Source organism: Aythya marila (assembly GCF_965140915.1).
Source record: "Aythya marila genome assembly, chromosome: 9".
In the NCBI taxonomy this organism is placed as follows: Eukaryota; Metazoa; Chordata; class Aves; order Anseriformes; family Anatidae; genus Aythya; species Aythya marila.
In genome coordinates this window covers 18,032,346-18,055,664 of record NC_139050.1, presented here as the reverse complement: position 1 = coordinate 18,055,664, position 23,319 = coordinate 18,032,346, and the positions used below count along the sequence as shown (strand labels likewise).

At 41.1% G+C, this 23,319-nt stretch overlaps 1 protein-coding gene across 3 annotated transcripts; it reads right to left on the bottom strand.

The window, feature by feature from the left end:
• Positions 1 to 377: 377 nt before the first annotated feature.
• On the bottom strand, positions 378 to 20,026 carry DCUN1D1 (defective in cullin neddylation 1 domain containing 1). 3 transcript variants are annotated; one of them, XM_082767030.1, is made up of 8 exons: positions 19,912 to 20,026; positions 11,218 to 11,434; positions 9,865 to 10,033; positions 9,141 to 9,271; positions 5,218 to 5,300; positions 4,880 to 4,976; positions 3,598 to 3,663; positions 378 to 3,031 (listed from the first exon to the last, which is right to left on the bottom strand). In XM_082767030.1, the coding sequence occupies exons 1-8, from the start codon at positions 19,912 to 19,914 to the stop codon at positions 3,021 to 3,023; spliced, it is 777 nt and encodes a 258-aa protein (XP_082623156.1). In that variant the 5' UTR covers positions 19,915 to 20,026; the 3' UTR covers positions 378 to 3,020. The 3 variants fall into 3 exon arrangements, with proteins under 3 accessions (XP_082623156.1, XP_082623155.1, XP_082623157.1); XM_082767029.1 differs by having other exon boundaries at positions 378 to 3,663; XM_082767031.1 differs by lacking the exons at positions 378 to 3,031; positions 3,598 to 3,663 and adding an exon at positions 4,245 to 4,330.
• Between the last annotated feature and the right edge of the window lie 3,293 nt (positions 20,027 to 23,319).

Sequence of the window (23,319 nt, the reverse complement as noted above, 5' to 3'; positions counted from 1 at the left end):
TTTTAAATTACCTTGGGAACTGAAATAAATAGAGGGTAGGTTGTTGGCAGAACATCCAGCAGCAGGGAGGTAAATTTCTCCCCCCTTTTAAGTGTCCAGACTTGGGCTTGACTAACAGGTGTCTGTTCAGGGACCAAAACTCTTGGGAGTTTACTCATGCAGCTACTGTCCCCTGTTGTCAATAAACCATTCAGCTGAGTATTACAAAGCAAGAGCCTAGGTAAGATAACAATTTCATCAACAACTAAATGGTTTGGTTACGTCTTTGAGAGCTCAAAGGACTGAATAGCAGCATGTAATAAAAAGACACAGGCAGTATACCAAACTCGAATAAAATCTCCAGAGACTTCTAGCACCATTATTTAAATAAAGTGTGAATGACAAAAGTTTATTAAATGTATTCTTAAAAAATTATATCTTTCTTAAATAAGGAGTTCTCTGCAAGGAGTTCATTGTAAAACAGTTTTGAAGCAATTCATAACTTACGTATCAACAGGTTGAGCAATAAAAAAGTCACTTACGGACTGTAGTCTTTAACCCAACTTATTTAAATAAATGCAGTGTGTGTGGTGTCTTCCATTGCATGCAAGGTAATGTTAATGCAGCATAGCTGGGTCAGATCGGCTCCATTCTGTACCTGTAAACATTCAGCATAAGCAGCAGGCAAGATGTTGCATCAGTTCTTAGATTATTTTCCCCCAAAAAAGACTTGCCCACCATAGAACGTATGTTTCATGCAGGATCCAAGTATTCCGTACTTTTTTTTTCCCCCGGTTAAAAGGACGGTCTAGGACAGTCTCACAAATAATGCGCTGAAACAATCAATGCATGAGAAGACTTAGTCATGGCAATTTCACTGGAGCTTTATTGCCTCTGTTGGTAATGAGAGGGATTGTAAGAAGTTACATTTGAACTTACAGAGATATGTAAATGATGCTTTTTACTAAATATAATCTTGAGATTAAGTGTTTTATATCAGGGCACTTCTAATTTTGTACACATTTAATGTATAAAAACAGGTTATAAACTTGATGTTTACCTTTTTTCCTGACATTTGGCAAAATTAAATTGATCCATTAAGGGGAGATCATCAGATTGAGGACATTAGCACTTACGAATTAAAGCAATCCAAGTAAGCAACTGTCTGCATTCTTAAAAACAAACCAAAACAAATATATAAAGGAAAAACAAACACATGGCCACATCTGAGCACTTTTCAGTACAAAATATTCTCTGTAACCAGGCATTTTGTCCTTAGAACAACACCCTGTTAAATCAATGTTTCTTTCAATTTTGTTTTGAAAAATTCTATGATGCCATCATAGCACAAATAACCTTTTTCTGCAACATAATTAGTCAAAGTTTTATGTATTTCTTTATAATTACACAGTAATTATAAGCACGTAGTACCAAACTGATGACAACACTATTTTGTTGAAAAGATCTTGCATTCAAAAGGAATATTCTTTAAAACACCACGGCATTATGCCACTACCCAATCTCAGACTTTTTTTTGAGGGACAAGTCTGTATTGGGATAAAAAAACCCAAGTCAGTTCTCCTTCCCAAACAGCATACTTGAACAAATCAATCTGAAACTGTACCAAAACCCTCAACACAGAAAACAGCACGCATAGATACCTTGTAGAGCTTTTTCCCCACACACACACCCACCCCGTAATTTCAAATCCCCATTTATATTTACACAGAATTTAGAAAGGAAATACTGAAAAGCAGCAAAACACACATTTTTTGGCATAGCCAATTCCAGTAGCTGGAGAAAATCTGCAATGTTTCTGTGGAACTGTATTCTTGAAATAAACGCACAGCTGGATTTTTCTTAAAAGGGCACTGCTATAAGGGGGAGCTAGCGTCATGGTCAAACCTCAGAGAACAGAAATAAGCATTTTTAGCAGTTTAATAGTCAATTTTTTTTTTCCTAAAATACTTTTAGCATCTGCATAGAAGTGTTCTGCTGTTTAGTGCAAGTACCAATTACTCATTTCAGAAATAATTCTGGTCTTACCGTGGGACTATTTAGCACATGGACTCAAACCTCTACCCTTATTTGTAGCTATAGTCTTTTTGTTTTTTTCCCTGGAGCTTGGTAGTTTCCAGCTTGCTTTACAGAGTAGTATTTATCTCAAGATACCAAATCTCTTCACAGATAACTAAGTGAGAAGTAAAGACCATGTTTAGCGCAAAAGCAGCTCACGAGCTCTTGTAATATTAAAAATAAAGAAGCGCATCTGATAAAACCTGTTTTGAACAAAATGAACGTGATTTAGTTAAATGCGGTAAAACAATGAGAAGTAGTGATGAACCAACAAAATAATTTAAGCAAACTAAGCCAGTGTAGTATTTTGTATCTGATCTGTGCCTGTTTGGGAACGCTTTACTCTTCATTCCTATATTTGGCAACCACAGTGACATGTCTTTTTAAGGAAAGCTCAACAAAATAATTAAAAATGGGTGTCATCTATAACAGCAGTACCTGTATGTTATAAAGACTTAACTTATTTCTCAGGATAACGGTTTCAAAACCTAGTTTCATTTCAAACGCACCACCTTCTTTTTATATCAGGGCCATTTGATTCTTCATACCTCAAGCATAAAATTTTAATGTCTGAATTTAAAATACTGCATTGTGTAGCAAACTTAAGACACAAATTCATCATATTCAAGTTTTAGATTTCCACAGAAATGAAAAAGCCTTCCTTTGACAGACAGATAAGCATTTCAAAACTGTAATGAAATCTATTTTCTTAGATAATAACCTAGAGCATACTAGATTCTACCCTTACGCACACTGTTCATCCAAATGACGCTCACTGAAGGCCGACTAGAACATTAAACGCGGGTGCTGTAAGTGCACAGTAGTTGTGTCGTACTTCAACTGCTCTCACAGTCAGCTGATGTACAATCAAACCATTCAGATAGGCACCTAGATAGCCCAGTATCAACAACCTCGGTTTTTCTTGTTTCTTTCTGTAATTGTTTTTACCAGATGCTCAAACTCACTTAGACGATACCTGTAGTTTTCCGGAAAAGAAAAAAACAAACAAAAAAAGAAATCAGACCCAGTACACTTAAATATATCACTCTTAAAGGAAGTGCTATCAATAGTCTTTGCAACTAGCCCCAAGTGTATATTTAAGGATTCTTTTAAAAATTGTTTTGATGTTGATCTGTATAATTCAGATGCCATGTAATAGTTGTCTGATGATGACCAGCATTGTGCTTTATGTGAAACCAGAAACCTCAAAATAATTATAAAGCTTCTAGGACTTATGGGAGCTGAAACTAGGGTGGTCCACACACAAGAAAAAAAAATCCATGATGAAATCCACAATGTTGGAATTTTAGCGGGCAAGAGTGGTCCAGACTAGAAGAAAAGCCCAAACCACCAGTAGAAGAATGAAATATGATATGGTCCAAGATGTATCCTTAAAGGTTTGTCTCAACCCTCAGCCACATTGTGAGGATTGATCTTCAGTTCAGTCCAGCCAGCAGAAATTGACTGTGCAATTTTCCATTTCAGGTATTTGTACAGACTATGTACACTCTAGAAGGGTCCTTTAATGCTACACTGTCGTACTTTTTGTCCCAGCAATTTGAGGGCGTGCAAATTCCACAAAGTCATCAATAAGAACTGGCCATGCCCCTAAAAGAGGAAAAAAAAAAAAAGGCTCAGAACATAAGAAATCAGATCAACAAGGTAAAAAAACAAAACAAAACAAAAAAACAACATCGTATGAAGGAGCCTATGCTTAAGTAGCAGCATGTCACAGCATGCTACAGCATTTACAGCTCACAATATGATCTTGCATGCATGCAATGCTCATCTGTTAGAATCAACATAGGTAGTCGTACCCCAAAAACAAAATGCACCCCAGTAGCCGATGCCCTATGAAACTGGCATTATACTATACATGCTCTTCCATATTCCTTATCAAGGGGTAGTTGAAACGCATAGGAACATTTTTCATATTACGGGCAGTGATATCCAAAGAGATGCCACTCTCTTGATCACGTGCACCATTATCACGTGAAAGTTACATTGTGGGTGGGTTGTTTTTTTCCTGAAAGGATTTTTACTCCGAATCATTAGAACAGTCTTTTCTGCCTTTAATCTTTCCAAAACTATGTTGACTTATCGTGGGCAGCAGCCCATTCGCTTGATGAAAAGGGAATGAGAACTGTTCATAATTATTAAAATTGTAGAAGTTTGCTCCCCTCAGTTCTGAAGTATCAAGAAGTTTAGTTTCCTCCACTCAACTGATCTGCCGCCAACGATTGAAGGTAATTAGCAGTTCTTGGCTGCAGATGGACTGGAAGATGAAAAAATCAATACAAAAATTTACAAGAAACACATGCTGTAGAAAATTATTTATGTTTTGTAACCCCTGCATGTGATGTGGCCAGTTTCACTTCAGTATTATCGCATGCCCAATCTTCATGTTGAGCCAAAACAATCAAACTTCAAGAATATTCTAAACTAAGAAATGCAATAACCAGAGGACCCCTACAAGGAAACGCATAGACCACACATCAGTTACTTGGTTGGAGATGCCAAAAACTGCGCTGACAGAGAATCCATGTTTTTAAATACAGATGTGAGGGTCTTTCCTCAAGAAGAAAGAGTTAGCACCTGAGCTCATGAAGAAGGAAAAAAGAGTAAACAGGGATTTAAGAAAACATCAGCGTTTCTTTTCTAAACCCGCAGTAAACAGATAACAACATGTTTTAAAGTAGCTCTAACTCTGAGCGTTAGATCACCAGTGATGTTCTCTAATTACACCATTAGATATCTGTGCCGGATACACAGCAATAAACATAGCATAACGCAGAAGTTAATGAAAATAAAGGGAAATGTTTACCTTCTTCATCATAGTTAGACATATCATCTGCTATCATTGTACTAAAGTCTAGAAGAAGGTTCCAGGTGTCCTTAGGTATTGATCTTTTATGATGCTCCTGTTTGGAGGGGTGGAAAATACAAGAAAAAAGCATGAAGAACACATATACAAAATCATTTTTACTGTCTTGGACACAATCATACCCCCAGAACACATCTTTTTTTTGTATACATTATGAAGTGCAGCGTCTGGGATCTGTAACAAAACAGTCCATTGCATCTACTCAAAAATATAAACATATTTATATTTCAGGTTTTGAAATTACTGCAGTCCCACTTATGTAAAGACTTAAAACTTACCAACAAAAATTTGTTCCACAAGTCTAGAAATTTAAATCTTCCGTTAAGTACTAAATTCCAGTAGGCAATGGCCATTTCTAAATCTGTAATATTAAAATATATTACTCTTAGAGATTTGCATTTCAATACATCTCAAGAGGTATCTACGATGAACTGCATATACATAAGGGTAAAAAGATGAATGATGCAAATATACTCGTGAATCTTCTACAAAATAAACAAATTGTTATGTGAATACTTTACATATTTTGAAACTGTCACTTGAATACAGAACTGAAAATTGCCCATATTCATATTCAACATGTTCAAAACACAATTTCATATGCTTTTTGCTATCTAACAATACTTTACATACAATCCAGTGAAATATTTGTCTTAAATCTACTATTGACTTGACAAAAATTTAGTACTTTGTAATATGATCTGCTTTGTTTTACTCGTATACATATAAAAAGGTAGTTTAATAATAATTGTATTTATGGTTTCATTTTCAGTGCAACATTGCTGGCTTTGTTAGATGGCCTTTGACAAGAGTTCATTTCTGCAACAGGTTTCCCTTTGAGATATTCTTTATTTAAGTATTAATTATTGCATAAGCAGATGATGGGTTTCACTTTGTGCATTTCAATGACCGCTGTGAAGTTCTTGCTTGTTTTGAATCCATTTCTCAGGGTGACTGAGCAACCTGACAGAGTTCAGGAATAAGAACATGCTGCCTATCAGGCAACTGCACACTGCTGTCAGCAGTGGGAGCTGTTAGAACACAGCAATTAGAGAGAAGACTAGTTAATCTAACATATGAAGAGGGAAAACAAACAAAAAAGCCTCCATGGTACTTGCCAAAGGCTGAAATGTCATGTGTTTACTGTTTATTAGTGACACACAGTAATGTGTTGATCAAAAAAAAAAAAGTATATGAGCTCTAGCTCATGATCTCTAGCACGATCTCCACTACCAGGAATTAAAGAGGATCTCTGTACTGTATAATAAAATGCTGTGATCTTACCTGAATTCAGTATCCATCATCAAGTAATTAAAGTAACTACAAAAGGCTACCTAGCTAAGTGACCTCCTTTTTCATAGAAGCTCTTACATCTTGCTGCAGCCTCTTAAATCTCTTCTTCCAAAAACAATCCTCTTGTGGAAGAAGAGAGAAGAGGCACACGAGCAACTGAACCTCATGAGAAAAAAAAAAAAAAGAAAAAAAAAAGAAAACAAACAAACAAAAAAACATATTCACTTTTCTCCCAACCCCTAATCTATTAAAAACAAACAAACAAACCAGGCAGGTGGACCTTAGAGGTGAAACCAATAGCAAACAAAACAATGACTCAACTCTACACTGCTGGAGGGAACATAGAAGACTGCTGGGGAAGATTCTGAATTGTTTGGTAACTTTGATAGAAGAAGTTCTTCTCTGACAGTGTAAACACGTTATAATGCTTCCTGACCAAACTGATGAATAGAATTTGTGGATGATTTTCAATCAGCGGCAAGGGGATGTAATTTCACACTAAAGGCTTAAGGTTGGGTTTCCATTAAATTAAACAGAAGATGCACTGCATCACTAAATATCCAAAAATGATAACTTGTTCAAGAGCATAAAGGCTAGGTAGCTCTTTTTCAAAGAATCCATACATAAAAATTCACAATTTAGCTTTCAACTTAAACTACTGGATTTCTAAAAGCAAATAGATTCAGAGTTCAGATTTAATTGATCACTTCCTCAAGGAAACAGATCATAAAACTAGGTTTTATTTACTTGTGATGCAGTAATGGTAGACATAACAAAAAATACAAGGTTATCAAATCTCTGCATATTTAGAGTACATTGTAGAACAAACATTATAAACAAGCTGTGCATTTTGACATGCTTATATACAACTTCCAGATTATTCCTGGGGGAAGACATAATTTGGACAACGCTACATGCTTTAGAATGTTTTATGAAGTCACAAAATAATAAAGTAAGCATTTAACTTTACATTTTCTTAAGAAAATTGAAAGAGCACTCAGGAACGTTCTCATTATCTGCTAGCGCAGAAAAAAAACGTATGGAACAAATATGGAAGTCTCAAAACAGGCATGCAGGAGAAGCAAACAATGTCTGCAATGAGCGTCAGCTAAAAGGTATTCTAAAGTGACATGCAGATATCACAGGAACTTTTAAAACATCCACAGTATTTACACTGCAGTAAGGAATTATGCACAGGACATATGTTCCTAGAACTGTGCCTGAGCTACTACACAACTTTTAGAAGATTAGAGACCAATATATATTAAAATCAATTTGCAAGTGCCTACAAGACGCTATTTAGACAGTACAAAATTAATTGCCTAACTAGGAGCACTTACTTTTCAGCACTGCACTTCCCTGATATTCTTTTGCTTCAGGGTTTCCAGAATTATTCTGACCTGTTGTAAATTCATGCCTAGAACCATGCATTTATTGGCACCAAAAAGGTAGGTAAACATCCAGATTTATGCTTAGTTCTACATCACTTCTGGAGCCACACTGAAAACCTTACCCTGTGTGCATATGATATATATATATTTGTGCTATTTGGATCTGAGAAATACTTCTCTTCATCGCTGTTAGAGCTTAACCTGCACAAATAGCCTTTATGATGAATGGGAAAGAAAAGCAAGGGAGTTAAGTTTTGCTGGTAAACCATTTTTACTGAGGTCTGTTCCGTCTGGGATGCTCAAAAGATTCATTTCTATACAGCACAAGGTACCAGAAAAAAAAAGCAGAAATATAATGGAAGTCTTCTTAATACCTTAGAAATGGGGAGAGGAAAATAGCAAACTACTACTACATCAAACAGTCCTGCTTATGTTGAAGCCTTGAGAAACATAACTAGAACTGATCAATTAATTATGGCCTCATTGCAATTTATTATTTCACTTTTACCACCTAACAGGGATTTTGCAAAAGCTTTCCTTGCTGTCTAAAGCTGTTTAAAAATTAAGAATAACATACAAACATCACAATGGTAACCAGAAGAAACTGTAATCAGTTCTCTGATGTGAACAGTTACACACTGACTCTGTCTGTAACTTACCTTCCATCCGCTCACAATTTACTGTCTACACACTTGTAGCAACAGAAAGTAAGAATCAGTAAGAATTTTTATCAGAAATAAATTCATTTATTTGCAGGATTCAGATCTGGCTACACATGTTTTTAAGCACGATTCCTTCTACTTTTGCAGTTTTGAATAGACAAATTTACAGTTTGTTCATTTAGTTCAATCAAAGCTATGTTTTTTAAGTTATTTTTAATAAGCAATTCTTCTATTTCACCTATTATGTAATGAAAAGAACAATCAGTAGAAGAGCTCTGAAATAATGAAAGAAAGGAAAAACATTCACTGAACCAAGGGGAAAAAAGGCTGAAGGCAAGCACCTTTTACCGAAGGCACAACAGCAAAAGGCATCTAAGCCCAGGATATAAAAATCTATTTGTACTATTCCAATTCTACTTTGCAAAGGCATTTGCACACATTTTTGGTGATACAAGAGACTCTGTACAAGTACATTCATATGGAAATCAGTTTTACAGCTTAAATTTACCCTAAAAGTGAAAATTTAATTAATTTGTTCAGTGCTGCAAGTTCCAAATGGTGTAATTATGCCTTTAATGTAAGACCGCAATCCATTGTGCTCACTGAGAATTTCACACACTCTTCATAAGAGAATAAACCCTCTCATAAAATTTTGTAGTCTAATATATTAATTACACAGATATTTCTATCACCTTGAAAATCTGACATTGACACCTATCTTTCACAATAACATGTATTTTATTACAAGAGAGGTTACCTTTCAGACTCATGGGATCACAGTAATACTTTCACTTACTGCTTTCATCAGTCATTCCACATGTCTGTGCACAAATGTTTATGATTAAGAATACATACCTAAACCTTTCTGTCCCGGATTCTTTGCGAAGTTGAAAGTAAACTGATAAAAATCCTTAAATCTTCCCGGCTCTTTTAATTCTTGTTCCATTTTAGGAATCTGAGCCTTTAGTTTTTCTATGCTGTCACATCTGCATTTTAAAAAGCATGTTTATTTGTGTGTTATTCGTTTTGCTGTAAGAGACACAACTTTAGAAGTCTTTTATAACATTTCCATGGAATACAATACAGTTCTCAAAACAAAAACAAACAAACAAACAGAATCAGGCTAGTCTGTATTTATAAAACATTTCAATTTCTTTGTTCTTTCTTCACATTGCCATTTGCACATACTAGCTTATGGATCAGATTCCATATTTTTATTATTATTCCAAATTATTATTCCACTATTTTTAGAAAAACATGATAGAGATTATTATATTCACACTACACAGGCATAACTCAGGTATGCTGGACTGCCGACCAACAACCTTGCTTTGCCTCCTTGAATAACTCTACAGCAGCTAACTCACGCAAGCAAGGCAAGCAGCACTCAAACCCACCTTCCTTTTGCTGGTCACTAAGCATCTAGCACACGGACAGCGGTTGCATTTTTACAGAGGCAGACAAGTGATGCTAGCCTCTGAAAAGCCTCTGAAGTCTGAAAGGGCAATGTGATTCTGAATTCCCCTGAGCAGGACTGTTCCAATTTCTGGCATGACAGTCTCTAATACTGCACACTTACCCTAACTCAGTCATTCCATCCATGAACTCCAGCTTTGAAAATTCACACTGTGTTGCAGCTCGGAATTTCCATGCAATGATGAGTACAGTAATGCTGGCTGGGTCGAGAGCTAGATCATCACAAAACTGCTGTATACCATCTATACCGATTTTATTTTCATCTTGAGGATCTTTAGGGTATAAAAGTAAGCATCAAAAGAAAAAAAACAGCGATTTTGGAAATACTACATTTATTCAACAACAGTCTTTGAGAAAACCATTTTCAAATCATTTCTGGGATAAGCTCTTAAAAGTGTGTATTTTAAAAAACAGAATTAGTTTAGTACTTCCAATACTTAAGCTTTAACATCTGAGGAAGTTTCAACAATGAAGCTTCCCGTACAATGAAGCTTATGTCATTTTTATTGAGAGACAAAAGCACAGCAAAGATTTGGTTTCTGCCTAACATGCATGATATTCTGACTCATTCCAGAGACAGAAGAGCAGTCCTTTCCCACCAGCACACTTAATTACTGGCATCTTTAGTAAGATTTGGGGTATCTTTATAAATAATTCTGCAGCGTCCATTCATAAGCTGTAGTGACACAAAAATCAAATCTTCCCATAAACTACTAAATCAACACGAGCTTTGTGCATTTTCTGGCATCACCAGCACACGTGAGTTGGGACATGGTAAATTCCGAGAGTAAAGTTACGTTGCCCCATTACCAATTCCAGCCAGGCACATGCCTTTCCCCGAAGAAATCACTCTACATCTTGTCTGGAAGTAAGATGTTCACGTTTCAAGTGCACTAACAAAAATCTGCTAACACAAGCCAACGAAAAGTTGAGCAAAATGGTATCTGGATTATGTCCACACACAAAAACCGACAATGAATTTGGCACTTTTTTTCTTAGAGGTAAATCACTGAATTTGTTCTACTGTTCTGAATCCCCTTTAATGTATGTGGTGGGATACTCTCAGCTGAACACTGCCTGTATAACAGATATAAAGACTTCATTTTCTCCTAACAGAACACTGTTCACTGTAACACTGATAATAAGCACCAGGTGAGTAAAAATTACGGTAGAATCTGTCATTGTTATGCAACCCTTTGTCAGGAGCAACTCCTAAGTGAAATGCTTCCCCCAAAAGAGTCACCTAAAATCCACAGTGACCATTACAGTTACTCACTGTACTGACAATTCCAGTTTCAAACCCTTATCTTGTACAATTGGACATGTATTTAAAGTGCATAAGTCAAAGCAGAAACCTTGCGAAGCAGAAACCTACGTATACTTCCCTTCTGCCTTACACACCGTAATTAAGAATACATACAACCAGGAAATAGGGCTTAAGACCCAGGGTACTCACCTTTGTATCTGTTATATAGCTGTTCTAACTTCTTTCTGTCCAACGAGCCTTTAACGCTCTCTCGTATATAAAGTTCAGGATTTTGAAAAAAGTTGTCTGTTGCAACATCTAGCTTCCAGTCATTCTGAGACAGACAACTCACCGCTGTCTTTTCACTAGATTGCGTGAAGACCATAAACTGACGCACTTTATCCTTCTGTGATGATTTCAACTTGTTCTAGCAAAAACAGACAATACCGAAACTAGAAATGTTTTATCAGAAGGAAAAAATTCAGTACTTTTTTTTTTTTTTTAAATCAGTACAATTTTCCCCAGCAGTTAAGGCTCTTTCTAGCAACAGACACTTAAAAGCAGCACTTTTTTTTTTTAATTGCTAAATCAGAAGATACAGATGTTGTTTCACACGTGAACGGATTGTTATGCGTTTTGGTACAGTTAGATCAAAGAACCTCTTGGATGTGTAAGAGGGATGCACTCTTACTGCTGCATATGCAATGCACACCAGTATGTTTCAAACTTACTGTGTAAAATACCTAGAATGAAGGTAACAAAACTGAGCTGAATCATCACAGAAACCACGCTGGCAAAGCAATCAAAGAAGTTAAAAATGAGTATTATTATTGCGTATCTTGAGAGAGAACCAGAGGGCATAGCAAATTCACAAATGTGTCCCTCCTTACACCTGACTGTATTTAAACCAATTTTTAAGAAGAAAAAGAAAAAAAGCATTTTTTCTTAATGGCCAAATGGTACGCCTACCAAGAACAGGTAATTTAAATGCTTAAGTAAAGCCTGTGGCTATCAAAATACTTGACAGATTAATTGCCTCAACAGAGACAGCAAATACCAACTCAAAGGGAAGAAGTCCTTGTGCAGAAGAGGCCATTTCAGGGCTCACCATCACCGACAGAGAGGCTGGCACTCGTCCCACCCCAGAGTACCGGCCTCCCAGAGATGTGGGGTGAATACCATGCACCCCAAAAGACTGGAGGACAACCACCGGGGGCAGCAGGAATTGCTGTGAGACCACGCTGCCAGGATCAGGTAACCCCAGGCGGCAGCAAGGCACTGCACTGGCTCAGATGTTTCAGGGAGCTACGCGCTGAAATACCTTAAAAGACCAATTTAGAGAATTTTTCACTTTGAAGGTGCTCAGCTCCACCTACACGATTTGCCAAACATTCCTGCGAGGAGGCATTGTCTCCATTTCACAGGTGCAGCAACTGAAGCTATAAAAAAAGGAAAAAAAGGCACAGAACTTCACCTGCAGCAGGCAGGGAAGCAGCTAGCTGGGGAAAGCTGCAGAATCCGGCCCTTGGCTCGGGCCAGGACCAGCTGCCCTGCTCCAGCCCAAAACCGAGTGGGGAGTTTGCTGCCCGACATTTATTGCTGCAGGGAGATTCCCAGGGATATTTTTGCTGAGGAGAAGCACACGTGGTATTTCCAAGGTATCAGTTACACGAAGCTAACTGCTGATCAGGAGAAAGCCATCTTACAGCTCTTGCACTACATCCAAATTCAGCCCTGACCTGGCTTCTCAGGTCCGGATCGTGCTTCTTACATGGCACAAATATCTCACATGTAGTTTGCCTTGCATTCTACCTGGATTTACATATTCATTTCATTATTGCCATTTCCAAGTGCACGGCTCTTTCTCCAGGGGTAAAGGAAAAACAGAGAGGCAAATATCAACCTCTAGGAGCTATAAACCACCCTCAGCCAAAGAAAGAACGGGTCAGAAGTACGAGCTGGAGATCCTCATTCCAGAGAACAATTCGTGTCCAATCACACTGCCATTAGAAAAGCTCACCAACAGAACACAAATTAATCTGCCCTAAAACTCAACATCATCTCTCCGGCCTGATGACAGTGAACGAGCACATTACAGTTCATAAGAGCAGGCAAGGTATGGGGTTTACACTAACACCTGAACACACTAGAAGCACGTTGCCTTAAAACCCACGATGCCACCAAGCAACCCTATGTCTCCAACTCCCGCTGCAGATTTCAACACACCCATGCTGGTCTCTATTACTTCTAAAGCTATGCATTGCTTCTTTATTTCAGCCTCTCCAACATGTTTCTCACATTGGACTTTCAGCTACGAAGATGCTTCTGTAAGGCCAATTCTCAGGCCTGGTTCCAGCCCCGCTGCTGGGATCTGGGGCCAGCTTTGTGCTGCACGGCAGACGTTGAGCACCAAGCAGGACCGAGCTGAGACCTTCACCAAAGTCAGACAGCTGATGCTGAGTAAGCCATGTGGCAGGACTTCCAGGAACGATGAATGAATTTGCAGTTGCAGTTTTTAAAATCGCTCTGTAAATTCAGCCAAATTAAAGCAAAGCACGGAAAGTATGAAATGCCAAATGCAGACGGAACAGCCGCATGTCTTACTTTCTGTACCAATCACCAGCTTCCCCAAATCAGTTCCACACTGCCAGGCTGCTGCGTCACCGCAGGCTCAGCTGTGCTATGGGGCAGTCACACTTGAAAAAAGGAAAAAAGGCAGCTCAGGTCATCCTTTTTTTTTTTTTTTTTTTTTTTTTTTTGAGAAAGTTGGTGCCTTTAATCATTAGTTTCTAAGGCGCACAACACTTCTTAAACCGAGTATTCTGTAAAACCTCAAGAAAGAGGCTTTGTTCTGTCCTACTGCTGCAAGGATAAAGTCTAAAAGCTAGGACACACCACAGAAAGGTCAAGGAAGAGCCTTACAAGGGTTCATCACGGACACTGAAAACCACAACAGGTAGTGGGTTTTGTGGGCTGTCACGTAGAAATGGTATGCAATTTATTAGATCGATTTGGGTTTATGATAAAAGTTTAACCCTATTTATGCATGAGATCTTCCTGTGGGTCTGGGATTCCCCAGTTGAACAGGAACAATAAAAAACACTCTGAAAACAACAACAAAAAAAAGAACACTGAATTTGCCAAGAGTCAAGCAGCTAATAACAGGCAATAGCACACACAGCATTTGCTAATATTGTAAGATGCAATAAATCGTACTGTTCGGGTATATTTTTTTCTGGAATACCTCTATCTTTACTGGTCAAAGATGACTTTATTTTTAGTGAAGCTCAAAGCCCTTTATATGTGATGAATGCTCCCTCGGAAGCTTACCAAGGTGGATGAGACCCTCCACATCCCAAGCAACTGGACAACTCCTTGGAGGCCTATGATAGGACAGCAAGAGATGGAATTGCTGCCGTTTTTGTTATCCTCTCAGAGCTCTTCTTTCAACCCATTAAAAACCCACACTTCAGGCGGGAACAAGTTCCAAACCTCCTGCACTTTTAAGGGCTATTTCTAGCAGCCAAGCTCCAACAGTCTGTTATTGTTTTAAGTGTGCAAGAGCAAAGCCACAAGCACCTCCAGCCTTTAATCTTGTAGCCATCAGGCAACAAATACCTTACACTGCAACTGTGTGCGCCGCAACGTAATGCAACCCATTTAAAATATCTCCACTTTAATGCTAGTTAAAAGGAAAGACAGAATCGCATTTAACAGATATATTTCTTGCTAAAATACACCAGTGAAAACCAACAGAAAAAAAACGCAACAGATTTTCTAATATGTTCTACCCTTTAGGGTAAGGGATAAAGGAAGAACTTGGACCAGCTCGCCTTCGATCAAGTTTGCGCGGTGTCCATTCCACCTTTTACGATGCAGATGTCACAAGAGGCAAAAGGTGAACTTTGAAACACAGATTAACTTCTCTAAATTGAAAGCTACATTATGTAGATTCATAGCTCCACAATATTTTTATCTTTCCTTGCAACTTCTGATGCTATGTTAAAGTGAACACTTCCCTCTCCCCATCTAGCACCAAAGTTGATGATTCTAATTCAATAACCCATCCTTGGTTGTGACCACTATTAGATACTTCAGTGAACAATAAAAAATAAATAAAAAAAAAAAATCCACACTTTGGTCTTTTTTCCCCTTTCTGGCCTCAGACTGCTACTCCTTCCAACTAGGGTTGCAAGCTTTCCCAGTCGAGGCCAAAAGCAAATGCTGGAAGTGACCTGCCAACTCTGCTTACACGGTTATTTTTCCTCATCTTCTACACTCAGTGTTTAGCCACCTCACATTCAGAAATCAACTCTACACACCGGTCACCACCGTTTCCTGGATAACAAGCAGCCATACGAGGGCTCCACTCCCCTGGATAACGTCCATGGGAAACATAAACAACCTTCGTCCCGCACTGCTAGGGCTGGAGACAGCCTTTGGATTCCTACCGAAACACTGCTCTTGGACTTGGCTTCACGGCTGTGTGTGGCTGCCAGACAAGCAGTGTACAATCAGTTTGATCTATCCCTGCCCCAAATTCCTTACGGCCCCCAAAAAGGCATCTGCAGTATCACTTTTCAGTGTCGAAGCCTGCTTTGCTTCCCCACACTCAGTGGATCTGCCTCTTGCTAATTTCCCTGCTAACTACGGGAATTGAACGATGGGGCAGCTGCGCATTTCTCGCAGTTTGGACTCAAAGAAAAGCCTCTCTGATTCTCATGCGGGTGACAGGTAAAAGCCTTTTCTAAAATAGCCTCATCCCCTCCAAACCCTAGCAAGATACCTGGCTGCAGGAAGCATCCATGCACTTTCAAACGACCCTGGTGACGTCGGGTCAGACGCCAAATACCGTCAGCCCACGCACGGCACGGGTCTGTGCACGCGGTTACCTTACAGACCACGACCGCCACTTCTGCCGCGTCTTTGTGTGCACACAAAGAATATTCCTTCCTCAAAACGTGCTCAGAAGAGTATTCCTCCTGCTATGTCTGAATCACTCCACGTTGCACTATAGCCAGAGGAACGTACAAGATGCCTGCAAGTAATCTGTTTATTGCCTCGATTTGACAAATCCGCGGCTAGAGCTTAAAACGCAGAATCGTGAATGTTTTTCTTTGTTTGATAAGAAAACAAAAGTTAATTACAACTTACTTCTGCCAGAAGGCTATGAATACACGTAATTAGATTTTAATCCAATTTCAATGACATATATATACATAAAAACACGTTAAATCCAAGTTAACAACATAGACAATTAAATAGCTGTATTTTCTGTACGATATAAATAAACGTGTCCTTCAACGAAATTTTATGTTCTACAGCAGTTTTTTTTTTACCCAAAAAAGGGGCACGCAAAGGAAGACTGTAAAGAGATTTTTAAGCTATTTGAAACTGACTTGAAATCCATTTGTTTGCAGTGGAACAGAACAAAACCGACATTTACAAGGCCTGTTGATATACAAAACCCAAAGAGAAAATCACAGGCAACAGAAAATCAAAGTTGCTTTTTACACCCTCTAAAGTTTAGTGGATAAAATGATTTATGTACTTGCATACAGGCTGAAAGTGTTTCACAGTAGAGCAATAACAGGCAGCTACCCAGAGGAAAGCAGTAGGTATAGTAGAGTTTTAGGGCAATTGACATTAACCTGAGAGATAAAGGGAACACCAAAAATCTGGGCATTTTCAACTTAAAAAAGCTGTCAGTTGTTCAGCACTCTTAACTCTGCTCCAGATTAGAAGCTCTGTTCACCCATTAGAAGCTGTTTTCATACCCTGAATTTGCATTGGCACCATAAAACACAAGTAAAATATCAAGAGCTACATAATAAATTTCACACCTTGTTCTCAGAGTAGTTCATATTCCCGAACAGTTTTTTCATGGCTCCAGTTAAAAGCGATTTTACAGTGTAAGTTCAAAGGGTTCTCTGGTTAGCAGGGAGAGGAAACAAGATCATGCACCATCTTGTCTAGCACTCAGACTGCTTGGTCCTAAGTATGATGCCAAGAATCCACAAGTTTTACTATAGGAGAACCGACACCAAACATTTAATATCAACAAACTACTACAGACATGAATATGCACCATAAAAAAACAGCCAGGCAGAATAGCTCGTTGGGTGAAACACTAAATAACAATGTCATGAAGTACAATAACATTACAGGACAGTGTCAGACACTTAAAAATTCAGTATTACAAGAACTTCAACTTCCTGTCACCTGAGGTTTGCACTAAGAAATAATGTATTCAAGGAATGATGCATTTATCAGCACAGAAATATTTGTTGGAGAGCACAAACTGGACAATATAAGAGATCCTGTAAATACAGGGAAGGTTGGCTTTTGGCTCTGGATAAAGGTTCTGTATCTAGGTGCATGCTTGCCTGGAGTATCACACAGTTCTAAATCCATTAAATCATTCACAACTGCGAAGTTGGGAGCTCTCCTCCTCAGAGGATGGCTCGGGGTACGCCGGATCAACTTGCTGCCAGCAACCCTGTCAGCAGTGGCAGGCATGTTACTCGTCTGAAGTAACCGAGCTGAAGCAGCAACACAACAGACATGGCAAAAGGTGACCACCGCTACGGGAGGTGCTCAGATGGAATGGAAACACAGGGAGGAGAGGCACACAGTTGCCAGTGGCCCCAGGAACCCTGCCAGGCAGCGTACCTGAGCGCTGCGAGCTGGACAGAAAGCGCTTTTCAAGTTAACTAAAACGCCAGAGCGAGCCTAACAGGCTGCCACGCTGGCCTCCCTTCCAGGTGTCGGACAAAGACAACTCAACACCAGGAAACTTTGTCCTGACAGCAGCGACGGGAGGAACACCGGTGAGACCATCAGCACCAGAAACGCCCCAATGGTCAGCGCTGCTCAGGTGAGCTGGAGCCAGAGCTCGGCTGCAGGAGCCTCGATGGCAGCACGGGACGAGCTGTGGTGGACGAGCAGCCGGCCCCAGGAACCTGCCCCAGCCACTGGAAGGACTCGCCAGAGCAGCCATGCATGCAGGCAGGAGGACGGGATGTCCAACCGCGTGCTTCTGGGTGAGATTTTCAGATCCCTGGGAAGAAGCCTCCCTGCTCTTTCCCCTACTAAATAGAGGATTTTGACAGAACAGGCGTAGCTGCAGAACCTTGGACACTGGAAACATTTCATACCTATATTTATAACCTATAAAACCCGCAGCCTGTCATTTAGCCCTGCTTCAGTGCCTATGACATCCTTTCACCCAGGTGTTGGAGCCAACAAGCACGACCTGGAAAACAGTGCCAAACAGCCCGCTCGGGGCCACGACCAGAGTGTTCAGGTACTTGCTCCCGTCTGATAAATACATCTCTCTGGGCAGGATTGTTCCACGGAGCCTATCTGCTAGCTCTTCACTTCAGTATTTCCGAGAAGCCAAAGCAGATCGGATTCTACATTTCCTCACAAAAGGCTGTTCAGTTTGATGCGTCTGTTGTTATATTGCCATAATATTTGTTACACTGCCATTTACAACAGCGCTGTTCAATTTATATCCCTAACCACAGAGCCAACCGAAAATAAGTGTTCACACAAGACATCAACCGTGTATTTATTTTGTATGCTCACACCAGATACACTGTGAGATGGCTCTAGGTGATTTTTATAGGAAAAAAGTCTTTGTTAGAAGTTGTGTAACATTACTAGGTAACAGTTATTTGGGACAGTCCCGAGAGCTGCGGAATTACTGTCAGACACCTCTACAGACTCAACCTTAGTTTCAAGCTCCCTTAAGAAAATTCACAGCAAGATCTACATAAAACTATTCAATTAAAAATTATATTGGTAACACAGTGACAGGTTTATTAGAGGTCTACGTACCACACCACTAATTTAAATCCTGGCTAACCAAACTTTCATGCCAACATCACCCCATCAGCTAGAGGTGTCCTTTTTTTTTTTTTTTTTATACGCTCTGAACACTGCTTGCCAGAATCATATTAGCTGCATGTGTAAGGTATCTTTATACCACCAAACGCGCAGCATAGATCTCAGCCTCTCTCTTACACCTTTCCTAAGGCAACGCAGCTTCTACAGAAAAGTTGTGCTACTTTAAGCCTACAGATGTAGTTAAAGCTGTACAACTTCTGTATACAGAAGAGGCCTAGAAGTGCGACTATAAACACGTTCCCTCAGGTACATAAGACACTGGATGCTACAAGCCAGCAAGGATCCCTTATTTAACACTCGGGAACATCATCACCTTTTGTTCAAGCACACAGAAATAGCAGCAGCGTGGTTTCCCTCCAGAGGGGAAAGGAGAAAGTCAAGTGATTTTCGAGTGCACAAGTCCTTCGCTGTTAGGGACAGGACAATGCACAGCAGACGCAGGACAGCCAAGCCCTCTTTTACACCACTTACACCAAAAGCACCTCACCAAAACCACACAAAGCGACTCCCCAGAAACCCTCCGACCAACCCTTGAAGGAGCAGAGCGGCCAAGTTCACCCGCCAGCTCCCCAAGGCTTAACGGGCCCGGAGCCTCCCCCACAGCCCCCAAAACCCCCCGAGCCCCCCGTGGCAGCCCCCTGCCCTGTCCCAGGGCTCCCTCACAACCCCCCCGCCGCTCTCCTTTCCCTCTGCTGCCGGAGCTCGGGGCCCGCACAAAGCTGCCGGACCCCCGCGGGCCGGAGGCCTCCCCCTCAGCCCGGCGCCCCCCAACCTAGGCCCCGGCGCTCGGCTCTGCCCGGGAGCAGCCCCCAACCCCTCAGCGGCAGGACCGAGAGCCCCAAAGCCCTGAGGGAGAGAATCTGAGGCGGGGGGAGAGCCGGGAGCTCCGGGACACCCCGGCCCGCCGCGACTAGGCCCCGGCTGCCCCTACCCCCTTAGCGCCGCTTGGGCTCCGCGCCTGGAGCCGAGGGGAGACGAGGGGAGGCCGCTCACCATGGTGGGGGCTCTGCGGGCCTCTTCCCTCCCGGCTCGGGCAGACGCTGAGGGCGGCGGCGGCGGCGATCGGCGGCGGCTTCCTCCGGCGGCGGCTCCCGGCTCCTCACGGGCCCTTCCGCCGCCTCCCGCTCATGCGCAGTGCGGCGGGGCCCCGGGCCCGGCCGGCCGGGAGGCTCCGTGAGGGGCCGGGGGAAGCCCCGGGATGGGGGGGGGGAGGTGCTGAGGGGCCGGGGGTGGCTGAGGAAAGGAGCGGGAAAGGCCCCGCTCGGCCACGGGGATAGCGGGGTGAGGGGTCCCGCCCGCCGCCTCGCGGTTCCTGAGGGGGGAAAAGGGCGCGTTGGGTCGAAAAATAATCAAAAATGGACTAAAGGACGTTGGGACGGTGCGAGGGGAGCCTCCTCCGTCAGCCCCGGGGTGGTTGCTGAGGGAAGGCAGCGCCTGAGGGGTGCCCTGAGGTAGCCCCTCGCTGTGAGCGCGTTAAGGGTAAAAAGGGGTGGAATGGGAAAAGCTGGGGAAAAACTGGCATCTGCATAGAGCCCTTGTTGGTAGGAGCACAGTGGTACTGCTTCTGGTACCGCTTTGTGCGGTGTGAGTCTGCCTGCTCAGTACTCCAGCCAGAAACATCGACGCTAGATTTTGTAACGTGCACCTGAGTGTACATTACCAGTGGCTGAATCGCGGTTAATGGCAGAGCCTGCATTTTGGGGTGAGAAACCAGGGAACCATCCCATGGCCTTTCAGAATGGATTTCCAAATGAGGCTAAAAGCATTGCTGTGTAGCCGCAGAGAGCTGGGAGAGGTGGAATTTCAGGGCAGCAGCTTTACAGGCATTTTCTCATGGGACCACCTCTATGCTTGCAAGATCCTTCTGCGAGGTCTCAAGGTCACGATCCTTTTTTGGGTGCTGTTTACGAGTTGCCATCAAAAGTTGTAGCCTTTTCTGCACAGACATCAGCAAAAGAGGTTGTTAGGGTTAAGTCACAGTTTGTACCAGTACGCCAGACAGTTGTAGGTTGTTGGTTTTTTCCCCCAGGGAAGCTTGTTCTAGCCACTGTAGACTTCTGGCAGCTGAGGAGGTTTGGGGAAGCAGAGTATTTGCTGATAAAACTCGCAGTGGTGGCAAGCTCCTAGATGTGAAGGACAAAGAGTTGATATCTGATCTTTGTTTTTGCATCTCCTGCTGAGCTGGGAGCTATGGAAGCTTCTGTATTTACATTACATGACTGGTACGGTCGCACACACCACGGAAACTTCACTTGAGAAAGCCAATTCTTTTTGCTTCGTGATGGATATCCAGGGGTTACATACATGATTTTTTGTCCAGAAGGGTCTGAATCACTTCTCACATACTTCACTCACTGAAAATCAGATCTAAGCTTAGATGGAACATAAAGAGTAAAAACAATATTGTGAGAGAGAATTTTTTGAGAGAGTATTTGGAGGAGAAAGCAGGACTTGTGATGTTCCATCATGCTGGTGCGCCAAAACAGTAAAACTAAGAGTTGTCATGATATTAGATATCCAGAGCTAAGTGGGAATTCAGCTTTCCCAAGAGATGATAGTTGCCTGGGTACCTTAAATCCTTCTGAAAAGCTTGTTTTTGAAATCAAGGATGGCTACAAAGTGGCCAGTGTAAACAGCCGCTACAGGGGCAGAGTCAACCTGAACCACAGCAGAAGAGACAAAGCCAAACATGAAAACTTATTTCCTGGAGATAGCTAATTGCCATCACTATAACATGCTGTGACAGCCCTCCTGCAATCTGAAGATGCAAATTAGAACTTCTTGAGAATTATTGCAACGTGTAACAATAATCAGAGATGAACTGCGGTTGTGGTGGATTCCTCAGGACAAAAACAGGATTTTTAAACGACTTCTTTCTTTAGTGTCTATTACTCTTGCTGGTTTTCTGTGTTGCAGAGTTTTTTGGTGTTTGGTTGGAGTTTGTTTTTTACTGGGGGGAAAGAGGAGGATGACACGTCGTCTGTGTTTTGTTTTACCTGTGCTTTCAACAAGTTATATGTAAGATATTTACAGCTCTGAAAGGATTTTTCATTTTGCTTTTTTTGTTCACTGAATAAAGTCCTGAACATTAACTAGTTTTTTCTTGTATGGGTCCTAAAAAAGCTACTGAAATCACTGTGGGTCTTTGCTTTGTTTTCAGATGAGTTTTAGATTAAACTCATTATAAATGAAGGCCTGATGTTACAAACATTTAAGAGCACAAGGAACTTCACATGCAAGAATGTTCATAAGGTTTAGTAAGTTGCTACTTTCATCATTAGACTCATGGGTATTATCTAGAAGACCTGATTTTATGCATTCAAATTAAGTCTAGTTTAAAAACATTGCATGAAAAAAATCACAATTGCTACAACTGTTGGTTAAATCCATTATTTTCATCTTCTGTCTGGGTTACATATTAACAATTTTTAAATTAGCTGCAGGTCAGGTGGAAGTTGTTCTTTAATATATTTTAATATCCAGGAACTGTTCCTACCGTACCATCTTTGTTTTCTGGGAGTTTCTGCCTGCTTTGCAGGGTCTTCTTAGTGCATAAAAAAGTAGATGATTCAGCGAAAAGCAAATGAAATCGAAAGAAAAGAGAAGTGAAATGCATTAGAAATGTTTGTTTGTTGGTTTGTTTTCCAGTTAAAATTCCATTATAAGGTAAAACTCTCTATGAGAAAAGAATTGGCTTCCTACTGCCATTTAAGTCCTAAGTCTTGTGTTGTTGATCATAGTGGGGCAACATGTTCTGCTGCTCTTACTTCCAGAGTGCTTCCTTGGGTACGTCTAAATGACAGAATCAAAGGGAAATTAGCCTGCCCTGAGCTCTTGGCTACCATGGCCAGGCTATCTGGTGCCTAAGCCAGTTTGATTACATTGTCTGGGTTATCCTCCCCACACATGGCACTCCACCCAGCATACACTTCAGGACACTGTCCAGTTTTCCCAATTCTATTTACGCTGCTGTGCCTACTGGCTGGCTCTACATCTTGCAGAAGTAGATCGGGAACTTCAGTGATGTGGGTGCTGTCTGAATCTCACCCTTAAAGCTTCTGAGCAAAAACAGATCTTTGTAAAGCAAGAGACACCACGAGGCAGATGCCAAAAGGAGTATTTGCACATACTCAGAATATGTTGTCTAAACTGGGCTCGTTACACGTCATACTTTTGTACCACTCCATCCAATATGGCACAGCAAGTCGGACCAGTGATAAACCGCTCTGCTATTTGTAAACATGACACGTATTCAGTGATACAGACTAGGGGAAAACATCATCAGTTGTGCAATCTGCATGCAGTATAATCACAGTGACCGCAGCAACATGACGACTTCTCTAATTTACGGTAAGGGTGACATACTTGGTTTGTTCTGTTGTGATTCAATCGTGTTTTATT